The 14,163-nt window shown below is 41.1% G+C and overlaps 1 protein-coding gene across 5 annotated transcripts in view; it reads left to right on the top strand.

The window, feature by feature from the left end:
- Positions 1-12,217, top strand: part of PAG1 (phosphoprotein membrane anchor with glycosphingolipid microdomains 1) — a 161,556-nt gene extending 149,339 nt beyond the window's left edge. For all 5 annotated transcript variants that reach the window (XM_043879128.1, XM_043879129.1, XM_043879130.1 and 2 more), the window contains one exon: positions 2,723-12,217. In XM_043879128.1, the coding sequence (XP_043735063.1) occupies positions 2,723-3,094 (372 nt within the window). In that variant the 3' untranslated portion in view covers positions 3,095-12,217. The remainder of the gene's footprint in view (positions 1-2,722) is intronic.
- Positions 12,218-14,163: the final 1,946 nt, after the last annotated feature.

Genomic DNA, 14,163 nt, shown 5'->3' with positions numbered 1-14,163 from the left:
AAAATTATTTCTCTGACAATCCCTTTGGATTGTCAAGGCCTGGGAAATGCCAGCCACCAGCCTGTAGGGAAAGTTCTCATGCAAATGACAGTTAGCGTGCGCCAGGCGTGTCTTAAGAAGCTTTGGAGGCCAGCTGGAAGCTTTCTGCCCAGCATGTGGATATGTGAGAGTAGGACATCTCCCTCTGCACTTGCAAAGCCAAGCATCTGTCAGAAAGTATGTTCCCTTATTTCCTGGGTGTTTTAATACATCAATTGCTGTGGCATAGATAACTGCAGGTAATGAAGGATATTTTTACTTATTTCCAACCATGATTTCTAACAATAAAACAATACCCTCCCTCCCAAATTTCCTAGTCAGTCCATTTTTGTATCAAAGAAAATGAAACCTCTCCCGATATTGGTGGCTTTGTTGTTGTTCAGTTGCTCAGTTATGTCTTACTCTTTGCAACCCCATGGACTGCAGCACGCCAGGCTTCCCTGTCCTTCGTCTCCCGGAGTTTGCGCAAACTCATGTCCATTGAGTCGGTGATGCCATCCAACCATGTCATCTTCTGTCATCCCCTTCTCCCCCTGCCTTCTGTATTTGTGGCTAGATGAGGTATATTAGTGAGACTGAGTGGGTTTGCTTGGAAAACAGTCTGTTCTTCCCAAAGGAAAGAGTGACCTCTAAGTTTTTGACTTCGGTGCATGAGAGGTGCAGTCATATCTGACTCTCTGCGACCCCATGAACTGTAGTCCACCAGGCTCCTCTGCCCATGGGATTTCCCAGGCATGAATACTGGAGTGGGTAGCCATTTCCTTCTCCAGGGAATCTTCCTGACCCAGGGTTTGAACCCATGTCTCCTGCTTCTCCTGCACTGGCAGGCAAGTTCTTCACTACTGAGACACCTGGGAAGCCCATCCCCTAAGTTGATTGTCTCCCAATATCATTTCTCTGTTGATGACATATAAGAACGAATTTTCCTACTGAAGAAAACTTAGCCCCATCTCTGAATGTCTATTTAACCAATAGACTTCCCTGGTGGCTCAGATGGTAATGCATCTGCCTACAATGCGGGAAAACCAGGTTCAATCCCTGGATCGGGAAGGTCTCCTGAAGAAGAAAACGGCAACCCATTCCAGTATTCTTGCCTAGAAAACCCATGGACAGAGGAGCATGGTCGTCTACAGTCCATGGGGTCGCAAAGAGTCGGATATGACTGAGGGACTTCACTTAGTATGCAATGAAGTATTAATTTAAAAAATAATGGAGGGGTGGGATGGTAAGCAAGATGGGAGGGAGGTTCAAGAGGGAGAGGTATACCTATGGCTGATTCATGTTGATATTTGGCAGAAAACAACAAAATTCTGTAAAGCAATTATCCTTCAATAAAATTAATAAAATCAGAAAAAAAATAGTGGAAAGTGATCCTCTGACAGATATATGTATACTGCCAACCAGCATCCAGAAGCTATTGTTTAGACCTTTGTGATGCGGGAAGAGTGGTTTAAACAGTCTGGTTCAGTGGTTCTCGAACTTAGTGGACATCAGAATCAACCCACCCCCAGAGTTTGTGACTCAGTGGATCTGGGGTGGGGCCCCAGGGTTTGCCTTTCCAAAAAATGTCCAGATCCTGCTGCTGCTGACTTGAAGCCCAGCCTTTTGAGTATCACCAGTATGATATATGTTTTCTACCCTTTTTTGTAAAGCAGTCAAAACTTTCCTCTGGTGAAATATCATTGTGATAAAGAAATCGAATAAAACCCGATGCTGAGGTCAGGTCCTGGGGGTCTTGAGCTGCCCACTCTACCTGCTTTCCTCAAATCCTCAGCAGACCTAGAGAGAACCTGGATTTCATAGAATTATGCTATTTACAAAGTTATAGACGACACATATAATTGTTCTGTTGTTATGTACTCCAGGATTAGCGTAGATTGTGAAGAATCGGCTTCTGGGTGTGTATTCAAAAGAAATGAAAACACTATCTACAAGAGATAGCTCTACTTCCCTGTTTATTGCAGCATTATTCACAATAGCTAAGTCATGAAAACAACCTGTCTATCAACAGATGAATGGATAAAGAAAATGTAATTACACACACACACACACACACACACACACGCTTGTATACATAATGGAATATTATTCATCCATAAAAAAGAAGAAAATCTTGCCATTTGCAACAGCACAGATGGATCTTGAGGGCATTGTGGTAAGTGAAATGAGTCAGATAGAGAAAGACAAATACTGTGTATTCTCACATAGATATGAAATCTAGAAAAGCCAAGCAGAAATAGAGTAGAATGGTGGTTGCCTCATGCTGGGGTCTGGGGGAAATAGGGAGATGTTGGTCAAAGGGTCAAACTTCCATCTATAGTAAGCTCTGGAAATATAACACGGCATGGTGGCTAGAACTAACAATACTGTGTGTATACTCGTAAGAGAATAGAGCTTAAATGTTATCACCACACACCAAAAATATGGTAATTACAGTAAAGAAGTTGTTAACTAACTTTATTGTGATAGTCATTTCACAATATATGTATCAAATCATCATGCTGCACACCTTAAACTTACATGTATTGTATGTGAATAATATCTCTGTAAAGTTTGGGAATCAGAAAAAAATTTTTAAAGGGACACACAGCCCCATAGTCCCAAGAATCTAGCTTGTCACTAAAAGGGGGAGGGAGGAATCAAGCTTGAAGCTTGTTTATTCACTTTCCCCTTTGTTTTCTAGATCTCGGCCATGTATTCATCAGTGCATAAAAAAGGACAGCCAGGGAACAAATCAGGACAGTCACTTAAAGTACCCGAGGCCTCCTACACCTCCATGCAAGGAGCTGCTCCGAGGTCCCCCTCTTCCTGTAACGATCTCTATGCCACCGTTAAAGACTTTGAAAAGATGCCGAATAGTGTCAGCACACTTCCAGCAGCAGGCAGGCCCAGCGAGGAGCCTGAGCCAGATTACGAAGCAATACAGACTCTAAACAGAGAGGAAGAGAAGGCTGCCTCAGAGACCAACAGTCACCATGGCCTTTGCCCAAAGGAGAATGATTACGAGAGCATCGGGGACTTGCAGCAGCAATGCCGAGACATCACCAGGCTCTAGCAGCCTGGAAAGGACCCAGCTAGCCTAGGACCAGCCGGCAAAGCCAGGGCTGCTGCAGAAGACAAGAAGCGACGTCAGCCACGCTTCATATGCTGCTTTAGGAAAGGGAAGCCGATTGGAGATGCCAGGACTGCTTCTCAGTTTGGGGAGAAATGAGGGAGGCCCCCTGCTGCCAGAGCCCTGGCAGACCCAGGCACGCCTGCGTCAAGTACCCACACCCTCTAGAAGGATCCCGGCTGTCAGCCGTCTCACCCTCTTCATGAAGAAAGCCACTCGGTGAGAAAGAATGACATTCAAAAACCACAGCTCACCTGCCTGCAACACTGCCATTCACAGGAGCTGGGTTTCTCTCCCTCTATCCTCTTCGCTGCCTGCTACTGATAGTAAGATGAATGGCATTTTTCTCTTTGACATCTTCCAATTTTTAATGGCTCGTTCCAAGGATTTTCTCCCACCAGGCTGGGCCTTTGCCTTCAAGTGGGTGTTTTCCGTTGCTGAGAAATTGTGGTTGCTATTTCCGGTCCGCTCCCCAGCCCCTTCAAAGAGCTGCACCTGGAAACCCGAGCCCCAACCAGTGGGGACCCCCCTTGGGTTTCCTAGCTCTTCATTCCTTCTGATTTGTCACTCCATGTCAGCAGCCTCTTCCAAAGTACTTGAAGTCATTGTTAGATGCTTTATTTTATTTTTATAGTCAACATGTTTTTTTTTCCCCCCAGTGTTTGAAACTCTTCAGAGTCTTTTCAGTATTTTCAAAGAATATCATGGTACTTCTATACTTGTTTTAGTCCAGCTCATTCTTCCAAAACAGAGAGCCTTAATCTCCACGTTGGGACACAGACCACGTGTTTGGGTGGCAGCCCCTGCATCTATCTCTTCCCAAGGGCTGTGGACTTGAATGTGTATTTCTGATGATCTCTGCTGCCACACTGACGGTGCAGGAGTTCATACATGAACTGCTCCCCTAAGGTAATCTATCTGAGATTAAAATATAAACATTTATTTTTGTTATATAAATTTATAAGGTATTTTATGTTTAATGCCTAATTTCTAGAAAGTGCCAGATAAAATATATATTAACTATTTTGATTTGATGTACAATGATTTATATTCTCATTTTGAAAAGACACCATAAAGCACATAAGCTTGTACCAGTAGTTGTTATCTTTTTTCTAACCAAGTGTTTAAAACATGGAAGGTTTTTAAAGACGTGACTTTTCAAATGGTACTTGGAGCTCTTGGTCAAAAATCAGCTGACTCACTGGAGAAATAAGTGGAATAAACATAAATGATCATTTTCAATGGTTTGTGGTAGGCAATAGTGAAATATTTGAAATGGTAAAAATGGAAAGAGGAATAAGATATGACTAGGGATGACTGACGATTAACCTTATGAAAGTATTATGATTCCATTAAGGTTTAGCTATGTTTTTAAAGAAATAGGTGATGAATTCTGTAGCCTGGTGCTTGCAAATGTAAATTGCCTGTTGGGATTTTTTTTTTCCCCTTCATTTTATAAAAATCAGTGGCTGAAATAAGTCAGATTGAGAGCTCAGCCTGGTTTGAATTTAATCATCTCTTTAGATTTTATAAGGCCGACATTGGGAAACTTGTTCACTTTTCATTTTAAAAGGAACCTGGTTGAAGTGCTATTATGTAGTGTAGGCTACAGAAAAGAAGCTTTTCCTACACTGTAAAGAAAAAAAAAAAGAAGCAATTATTCTGTACCTCTGTGACATCTGCGACTTTTCAGATTGAATAATCTTACTGTTTTCACTCATTAGGACAAAGAATGCAGTTGGGAGGATGAAGCATCTTGAAAATTGTAGGGACCAGCTCCCGGGCATGTTTTTTTCCATTCCTTGCATTCATGGCTTGATTTTTTGACTGCTCTGTAATACGTTTCTGCAATTGTAAAGTAGCTCAGTTGGGGTAAATGGTTTGCTTGTTATTTTCCAATCAGCCTGGTCTCTCCCATGAAGACTTTATGTGCATAAAAGCACAATCATCATTGATCAAAAGATCATGGGAGAATAACCTTGGATCAGGGAGAAGTTTATCAGAAAGGTGCAAGGCCCATACTCTCTGAATTCATCTCCTTTGTAAGCACTGGTTTGCCCGGTGATTCTCATTGCTTATTATGAATGTGTCTGACCCAGCAACCTCAGTATCATGGGGTTGCTTTGGTACTTGCTGACAGCCACATCACACTGCTCACCCAGCCTTGTGCATGCTGCAGTCACGTCGTTTATGAGCACCTGATTGCTCAAAAGTTGTAGTTCATGATGTCTCACTTACGACCAAGGAAATGGGTATGTTCTCTAAAGAGTAAAGCTGTTTCTAGATAGGGAAGCTCTTTATAAATAGTCATATCATCTTGAAATTTCATTATCGGAATTCCCCCAGAAGTTTCAAAATAAGGGCTATTCCTTATGGCCGTAAAGTGTGCAGTGAAATCTCTCTCTCGATTGGAGAACCTGTGCTAAGAATAAGTTGTGATGTAAAGTATTAAAAGGGAACTGTAAGGGCCTCCAGAACACATCCTGAAAGAGTAAGTAATAGCACAATCCCTGAGGGCTAGGGGGTGAGAGAAGCAGAGTGAGCTTTGGGAGATGGCTCTGCTCTTTAGACCATTAGGTACCTTACTGAAGTATTTTTATTGATGTAGCATCACTGTTTTAACCCTATAGTACAGTATTTCATAAATTTCATCACTTTTTAAAAGTTTTATTTGTTGAAACTTCATGCTAGAATCTTTAGGTTGAAAGCCTATGGTTTCTTTAAAAAAGTTTTCATCTTAAAAGCTACATAGTTTAAATGTATGAAAGGTAATTATCAAGAAAGAATGAGTTTACTGTATCTTTAAAATTCAATTTGACATCCATATTATGTATGCATTGAACCAGAATAACCTAGGTTATTATAATCTTGCCTAGGATCTTTGCTTTTATTCATGTATTTTGAAAGTTTCAAAGAATTTTTTACTGATTCTCAGATATTGTCTGCCAGCAGGGAAGTGTAACCTGTTTTATGTGAAATGTTTGAGAAGATTTTAAATTCTAGGAGGAAGTAATTTTTGCACATATCTTTGCACAAATATTTTTTTTCCTGCCCTTCACTAAATTATATCATTAGGATTATTAAAGCTTTTGAAGGTGCCACTCTCCTTTGTAGGAAAAAGGCTAATTACTGATTTATCTGCCCTTAAAATCTGAGCATTGATTCTAATTGAGTGCTAGATTAACAATAGGTAGCTAGCAAAAAGAACTGAAATTTAACCTCAGCATGTTACTAGATCTAGCTCTCATATTTGATTTTAATTTTTCAAATTAGAGCATTTACTTACTTTTACCAGTAACTATATATATAGGGCTTCCCTGGTGGTTCAGACTGTAAAGAATATGCCTGCAATGAGGGAGACCCAAGTTTGATCCCTGGGTTGGGAAGATCCCTTGGAGAAGGGAATGGCAACCCTCTCCAGTATTCTTTCCTGGAGAATGCCATGGACAGAGGAGCCTGGCAGGCTACGTAAACACACGTACATATATGCACATGTATATATATAAAGTCACTCTGGTGCTTAATTAATTAGCATACATCCTGTCATGTATTTTGAATGTTTATCCTACTAGTGTGATGACTATTGTCATAAAAGCAGAACAGAAGAAACAGTTGTCCAGTCATTTTCTTTTTTCCCCAATCATTTTCATTTGACAGTTAGCGGAAAACCTTTTTAACTGGCCCTCAGTGAATTTCTCTAGTTAACGAATTCTGATTTTAAACTATGCCCATCATTCTCTTAGCTGAAAAACAGTGGTGTGTTTAAACAGTTTTATTCATGCAGCTCCCTAAATATTCAACCTGACAGAAGGAAATGAAAGTAGGTGTCCTTCTCAGACAGGTATTTGAGGAGAGATTTGGCCAAAGGCAGCAAGGGCCATGTGAGCCAGGATAGTGACCCCCCAACACACAACCAGGTGGCAAAAGCAGGGCCCATTATCACCTGCAGGTATTGACTTCACTGGCTCCAGAAACAGTGAGATTTTAGCACAGAAGGAACAGCAGTGGTGGAGGATCACGTGCTACTCTGAGATGGTGACATATCACGGCTAGAATCTCAGAGCCTCAGTTCAAGACTGATTTAGGACTTTGTAAATGAGTAAATGCTCCTGGTAATAGTTGCTCTGAGTCCATGTGGTCTAGTGATGCCATTCTGAAAGTGTTGATTTCTGGTACCAACCAGCTTAGCTTTGGTTGCTGGAAGCACAGTAGGTACTGATGGTTATTTCCTGGAAATCTTGACAGGCTTATTGTACTGTGTAACTGGGAAAAGTTAAAGTGTAATGTTTGGTGTTAATAAGTGACTAATGTGAAAATAGGAACATGTGTCTATAATATCAAATATGGCTTTATTTGCAGTGAAGTCTAAATTCTTTGTCCTGTAGTAGTATTTTCTTGCTCTGTGTTGTAGCTTTTCTTAAATATATTATTTCTGACAATATCACTAGACAAGTTTTACACACTTAGAATATGTTTGACTTTAAAAGATCAATCCAGAAACTGTGTTAGAGTCGTCATCTGGAATTACCAAAGTAAATTAAATAAAATCATGGTCTAGAAGAGAACATACATTCATAAATGGTTTTTTACCCCTACTACTCATTTTGAAGCTGTATTTACATGCAGTCTCCAATACTTATAAAGTATTTCATTGTTTTTCTAGGTTCTTCTTTTATTTAACTAGGAAATTGTAGTTCAGATTTTTCTTAATGACAGATGACATGAGAGATACATTTTTTGCTTTAAAAACGATTTTTTAAAAGCATTATTTTGGTTATCATCTATCTTAATGCAGTTAGATTCAACTTTTCTTTGCTCACCACTTCCATATTGTGAGTATTTTTTAAAAATGTGGCTCAGATGGTAAAGAATCTGCCTACAATGCAGGAGACCCAGGTTCGATCCCTGGGTTGGGAAGACCCCCTGGAGAAGGGCATGGCTACTCACTCCAGTGTTCTTGCCTGGAGAATCCCATGAACAGAGGAGCCTGGTGGGCTACAGTCTATGTGGTCGCAAAGAGTTGGACACAACTGAGGGACTAACACTTTCACTTTCACTTTTAAAAATGTATTGTGCTCTATCTCAGATCACTTCCTGTAACTTATTATAAAGGTTGGTAATTTTCATTCCTCAGACTTCTATATGTTAAATTGGCAACAGTAAATTGTTTTAATGTTACCTTTAAAATTTTGTGCTGTATTAACGTGCCTCATGTTTTCAGGGGAAGTTTGAAATATCGCTAAACAATAGGAATTTGCATTTCACTGTGCATGCATTTTTTTCCCTCATAAAAATGGTTTCCAAAAAAAGTAACATATTGTCTGTTAGATGGTCCCAATCAGTTTCAAAGTACTCCTCTTACTCAAAACTACTCAAAAATAATTCATGACAGCATCATTGTAACTCGTCTCAAAAGGTCTTTGTAATGGTCAAATTTGTCCAATTCACAAAAGAGTGGGAGAGTTGTTTTCAATATTGTTATTGTTGAGTCGCTACGTCGTGTCTAACTCTTTGTGACCCCATGAACTGCAGTACCCCAGACTCTTCTGTCCTCCACTGTCTCCCAGAATTTGCTAAAACTCATGTCCATTGAGTCCGTGATGCCATCCAACCATCTCATCCTCTGTTGTTCACTTCTCCTCCTACCCTGAATCTTTCCCAGCATCAGGGTCTTTGCCAATAAGTCAGCTCTTCGCATCAGGTGGCCAAAGTATTGAAGCTTCAGCATCAGTCCTTCCAATGAATATTCAGGATTGATTTCCTTTAGGATTGACTGGTTTGATCTTGTTGCAATCCAAGGGACTCCCAAGAGTCTTCTCCAGCTTCACAGTTCAAAACCATCAATTCTTTGGCACTCAGCCTTCTTTATTCTCAATATTTGGAATTTTAAAACCTTCTGTCACTTTGCATGGCACCATCTTGGCCCCTGTGTGTCTGCTACTCCCAGAATATTCCATGCCTTCTTTTCCAATAGCAGTTACAATCTTCAGTATCACAGACCTGCCTGGCAGCTTGGAACCATTCCCCAGCTCTGCCCAGTTCCCATTTTACAGCATCAGGGGCTGCCTGGATAAGCCTCAGGCCCACTTGGGGCAGCAAATGCTAGGTGTTATTTGTCAGGAACTTTGCTAACCATGTAAACCATTGCTTCTCAGCCTTTTCCCTGATGGCTCAGTGGTAAAGAACCTGCTGCCAATGCAGGAGACACAAGAGATGCAGGTTCGACCCCCAGATCCAGAAGATCCCCTGAGTAGGACATGGCAACCCACCCCAATGTTCTTGCCTGAAAAATTCCATGGACAGAGGAACCTGGTCAACTCCAGTCCATGGGGTTGCAAAGAGTCAGACATGGTTTAATAAGCACAGTACACCAATCATGTATACTCTTGCCCACGTCTTTTGTGAGATGTGGTTGGCACTAAAGGGCCAATGAAAAAGAATTTTTAAAACATTCTATTGAGGATTCAGACTCACAAATGTAAAAAAAGGAGCACTGTGCCCTCACCGGGTAAGTTCACAGCCCCTACAATGTACGGATCCTGAAGGTAAATCCTGGAACAGCAGACCCGTAGCTACCCGTAAAGTAGAAGGACACTGATTGTTTTAGGAGGGAGGTGGGGAAAACCCTTTCCTATAAGAAAGAATCATTTCTAAAGTATATTGAGTGTAACATTTTTTTAAATCCCGTAGCTATTACACCCCACCCCTGGGAAACAGAGCTTATGAGTTACGTTGCTGTAACGAGTTTGAGCTGCTCTCCTAGGTCTCAAGGAAATGAGGATGGTGTTCAAGCATCTGAAGTTACCAGATGTTGAAAATAACTTGGCCATTTATAGATGAAATCTCCAACATTTGGAGTCAATGGGTGATTCAGTGACTGAGGGCCTCTGTTTCTATACATCTGAGGATCCAGGCCGGGTTTAGTTTTCATTTTTTTTTAAAACTTCACTCTCATCATGCTAAGGTAGTGTTTGACTTAAAAGAGATCATTCCAGAAACTGTGTTAAATTGGAGTCTTCATCTGGAATTACCAAAGTAAATGAAATAAAATCATGGTCTAAAATATGTATTCCAGTGTAATTATTTTCCAAATTAACAGAACAGGTATCTCTTCATTTTCATTATACATTTAATTGTTGAAAGCCTACCTGCTATACCCATTAGGCACCCTTCACAGGATAATTAAGGCTAAAAGAGAGAGACCAGTTTTGGCCCCTGGAGCCTGCATTTCAGAACCGGCTTGTTGTAATGTCTGGTTTAATTTTGTTTTGTTTGTTTTTTCACTCAGCAAGTGGGAAACCATGAGTGTAAACAGACTCTTTCCTTCTCCTTTTTTACGCTTAAGGAAAAAAAGAAATGTAATTTTAGCTCCCATTTAGGTAGTAAAGGCTTCCCTGACAGACAGCAGTGCCTTTCCCTAGGCGAAGAGACTAGAACCAAAGGCTTTAGTCTGTCTTTGAACATTCCTTTGACAAGTTTTTATGTATTTTTAATGTGAAACCCATAAATGAACCTGGCATGATGATCGTGACCCGAGCTTGCTTGCTTTTTTCGCATTCATCTTTTTAAATATAAGCTTCCCTTGTTTTACCTGGAGCCGTACGAGAAACTGAATTCCTGTGGGCCACGCCACGGCTGCCTGTTGATGTCCTGGAAGCTTGGCAGCCCCGTTGGCAGTGCTTGCCTCAGAGGGAGAAGTTCGTGGAATGTGTTGGGAAAGTTGGATTTTACATCCAAGTCAACAAACGTTTGAAAGAGTCCTGTATGCCTCAGATTTTGACACTTTTTTTAATTATTTTTTTCTGAGTACTAACTACATATTTGATTTGGGGTGGGGTGGAGTGGGGGGCTGGCAGAGCAGGGATGAGAAGTAAAGTCTGAACTAATGATGTGGGCATGACTTCCGGCCCCTGTGTATGTGACCCTGGAAACTGTCTAATTCCAACGCACTACCTACCACTCTGAGTCTCTTAAGGAGCACACTGTAAATGTGTATAAGACTGAGAAAGGTGATGTTAAAGACATAAATTATTGTTTAGGTATTTTCTTCTTTGTAAACTCAGAAATAAGCCTGTGGCTAGCATGAGATGGCTAGTAAAGACATAATTTGTAGGTTACTAGGAACAACCTTTCAAATATGTTGCATTCCAACTTTTTGTAAAACTGGGGAAACAACCTCCTAGTAATGAAAAAACAAAACCAATAAGAAACTTCCATAAACACTTTCTAAAAGAGCATGAGTGCTAAGTCATTCTCCAGGCCAGAATACTGGAGTGGGTAGCCTTTCCCTTCTCCGGGGAATCTTGGCATCAGTCTCACATCTGCCCTAGAGTGTTTGCTTATTGCCTATAGTATTTCAACAATTTTTATGGGAGAAAAAAATGCACATTTTTTATTTCTTGGAAAAATGAATTGAAGTATTGAATTAAATTCTCAGAGGGTCCAATTTAGTTTAAAGAGAAGCATTGGTTTTGAGCCAAGCTCATGGCTCTGTGGTCCGTTTCAGCATTGATTTTACTGTGTGACCTTGAGCAAGTGATTAATTACTCTGTGCCTCAGTTTCTCCAAAATGGGGATAATGATACCAACCATTGCCTACCTCATAGGGACGTTATGGGGACAATTGAGATAATATAGATAAATACAAATGCTTTGAACTCTGGAAGAAAGGTGCTATATAAATTGAACTTGTGTTGTTTTTAATGATCCAATTGTTATGTTTAGAGTTTAAATAATAGCAATACTGTTAGTCATGTTAAGAATAAGTTTCAATTTGATGCATATTTACAATTCTCTTCTGTGGCCAGATAGCGATCATCATCCAGCAATGGTACTGAAATTGTATTTGTTTTCTGTGTGTTTCTGCCCGTAGTATTTCTATTCTGAATGTTCCCAAAAGGCTGGAGTTTAACTTGTCATATCTTGTAGTTTACATGTAATGAATCTTATTCAAGCTGTATATAGAAGTATAATTACATGTAAATAGCAGGTACGTTGTAATTAAAGGCACTTATCAAATTGTCTTTGTTCTTTTTTAATTGCAATAAAGATCAGTTTTATATAAAAGCTTGTTTAAGTTCATTTGATATTTGGGAAGATCAAGGATGGCTAATTTATATGCGCTGAGGGCATCACCAGGGTTGGGAGTTTTAACAATCAGCTCACCGCCTGGCAGGAAGAAGGTCATGCCTGAGAAGCAGGCAGTGGAGCTGAGTGGTTAGAGCTGCCACTGCAGAAAAGAACCTGAGTTTGAGTCCCAGCTCCAGGGTGACTTTGAGGAAGCCATGGGACTACTCTGTGCCTCTGTTTCCACTTAAGAAATGAGGAATCATAGATAGCCAATGGGAATTTGCTGTATGGCTCAGGAAACTAAAACAGGGTCTCTGTATCAACCTAGAGGGGTGGGATGGGGAGGGAGATGGGAGGGAGCTTCAAAAAGGAGGGGCTATATGTATACCTATGGCTGATTCATGTTGAGGTTTGACAGAAAACAGCAAAATTCTATAAAGCAATTATCCTTCAATAAAAAATTAATTAAAAAACACAGATTAAAAAAAACACAGATAATACAATCTAACACTGTTGATAAAAGGTACTCTTGGTAAAAATTAACATTTTTGGGGAAATTTCTCTAATAAAAGTCCGTCAAAGTTAAAAAAAAAAAAAAAAAAGTGAGGAATCATAGTAGAGAATCTATTAATGGGCTTCCCTGGTGGCTCAGTGGTAAAGAAAATGCCTGCCAATGCAAGAGAAATGAATTCGATCCCTGATCTGGGAAGATCCCACTTGCCACTGAGGAGCTAAACCCCCGTACACCGCAGCAGTTGAGCCCATGTGCCCTAGGGCCGTAGAGCCTGCACTCCACGACAGGGGAAACCCACACACAACAACTAGAGAGTCGCCCCTGCTCACCACAACTAGAGAAAAGCTCGCGTGCAGAAGCAAAGACCCAGCACAGCCAAAAATAAATAAACAAAATTATACATAAAAAAAAAAAAAAAAAACACCTACAAACAAGGTTGTCTCAACCACCCCATGTAAGGTACTGAACTCGGCACATGAAGATGCTGTTTCGTCTCTAAGTCGTGTCTGACTGTTGGTGACCCCTTGGACTGCAGTCCACCAGGTTCCCTGTCCGTCACCATCTCCCAGAGTTTGCTCAAACTTAAGTCCATTGAGTCAATGATGCCACCCAACCATCTCATCCTCTGTCATCCCCTTCTCCTCCTGCCTTCAATCTTTCCCAGCATCAGGATGAGGGTCTTTTCCAGTATGTCAGCTCTTTGCATCAAATGGCCAAAGTATTGGAGCTTCAGCTTCAGCAGCAGTCCTTCCAATGAATATTCAGGACCGATTTCCTTTAGGACTGAAAGGTTTGATCTCTTTGCTGTCCAAGGGATGCTAGTGTGTGTCAGTGGCTCAGTCATGTCCAGCTCTCTGCAACCCTATGGACTGTAGCCCACCAGGCTCCTCTGTCCATGGAATTCTCCAGGCAAGAATACTGGAGTGGATTGCCATCTCCTCCTCCAGGGGATCTTCTGGACCCAGGTAACGAGCCTAGATCTCCCACATTGCAGGCAGATTCTTTACTGTAAGCCACCAGGGAAGCCCTTTGAAGATGCTAAATGCTCTGTAAATGCTCACAGACCCTCTTCACAAGAAGCCTGGGGAAATGTTAATGGCATTTACCCACGTGGCCAGGCATTCCTGTGAAGAAATGCAAACTGAGAGCAAAGAATGCCCCTGGCCATGAGGAAAGCCCACCTGCTTGAGGGCAGGGGAGTGTTACCCTGCAGGAAGTCTCAAGGCAAATAGCTTTAGCCAGCACCTGACCCTAGCTGCCTCTCTCCTAATCTCCAAAGACAGACCTGGGGGCCAAAAGGTGAATCAAGGGAGGGTTCTCTTAGGTATGCTGTCTCCTTTGTGTGTGTGCCCCTGACTCTAGGGTACCCCCAAACCCACAAATTGCCTCTTATAAGACCCCTTTGACCTTAGCCCCGCCTTTTCCATCT

This window comes from Cervus elaphus, chromosome 21 (genome assembly GCF_910594005.1).
Source record: "Cervus elaphus chromosome 21, mCerEla1.1, whole genome shotgun sequence".
Taxonomy (NCBI): Eukaryota; Metazoa; Chordata; class Mammalia; order Artiodactyla; family Cervidae; genus Cervus; species Cervus elaphus.
The sequence above is the reverse complement of the archived record's forward strand: the minus strand, read 5'-3'. Positions and strand labels throughout refer to the sequence as shown.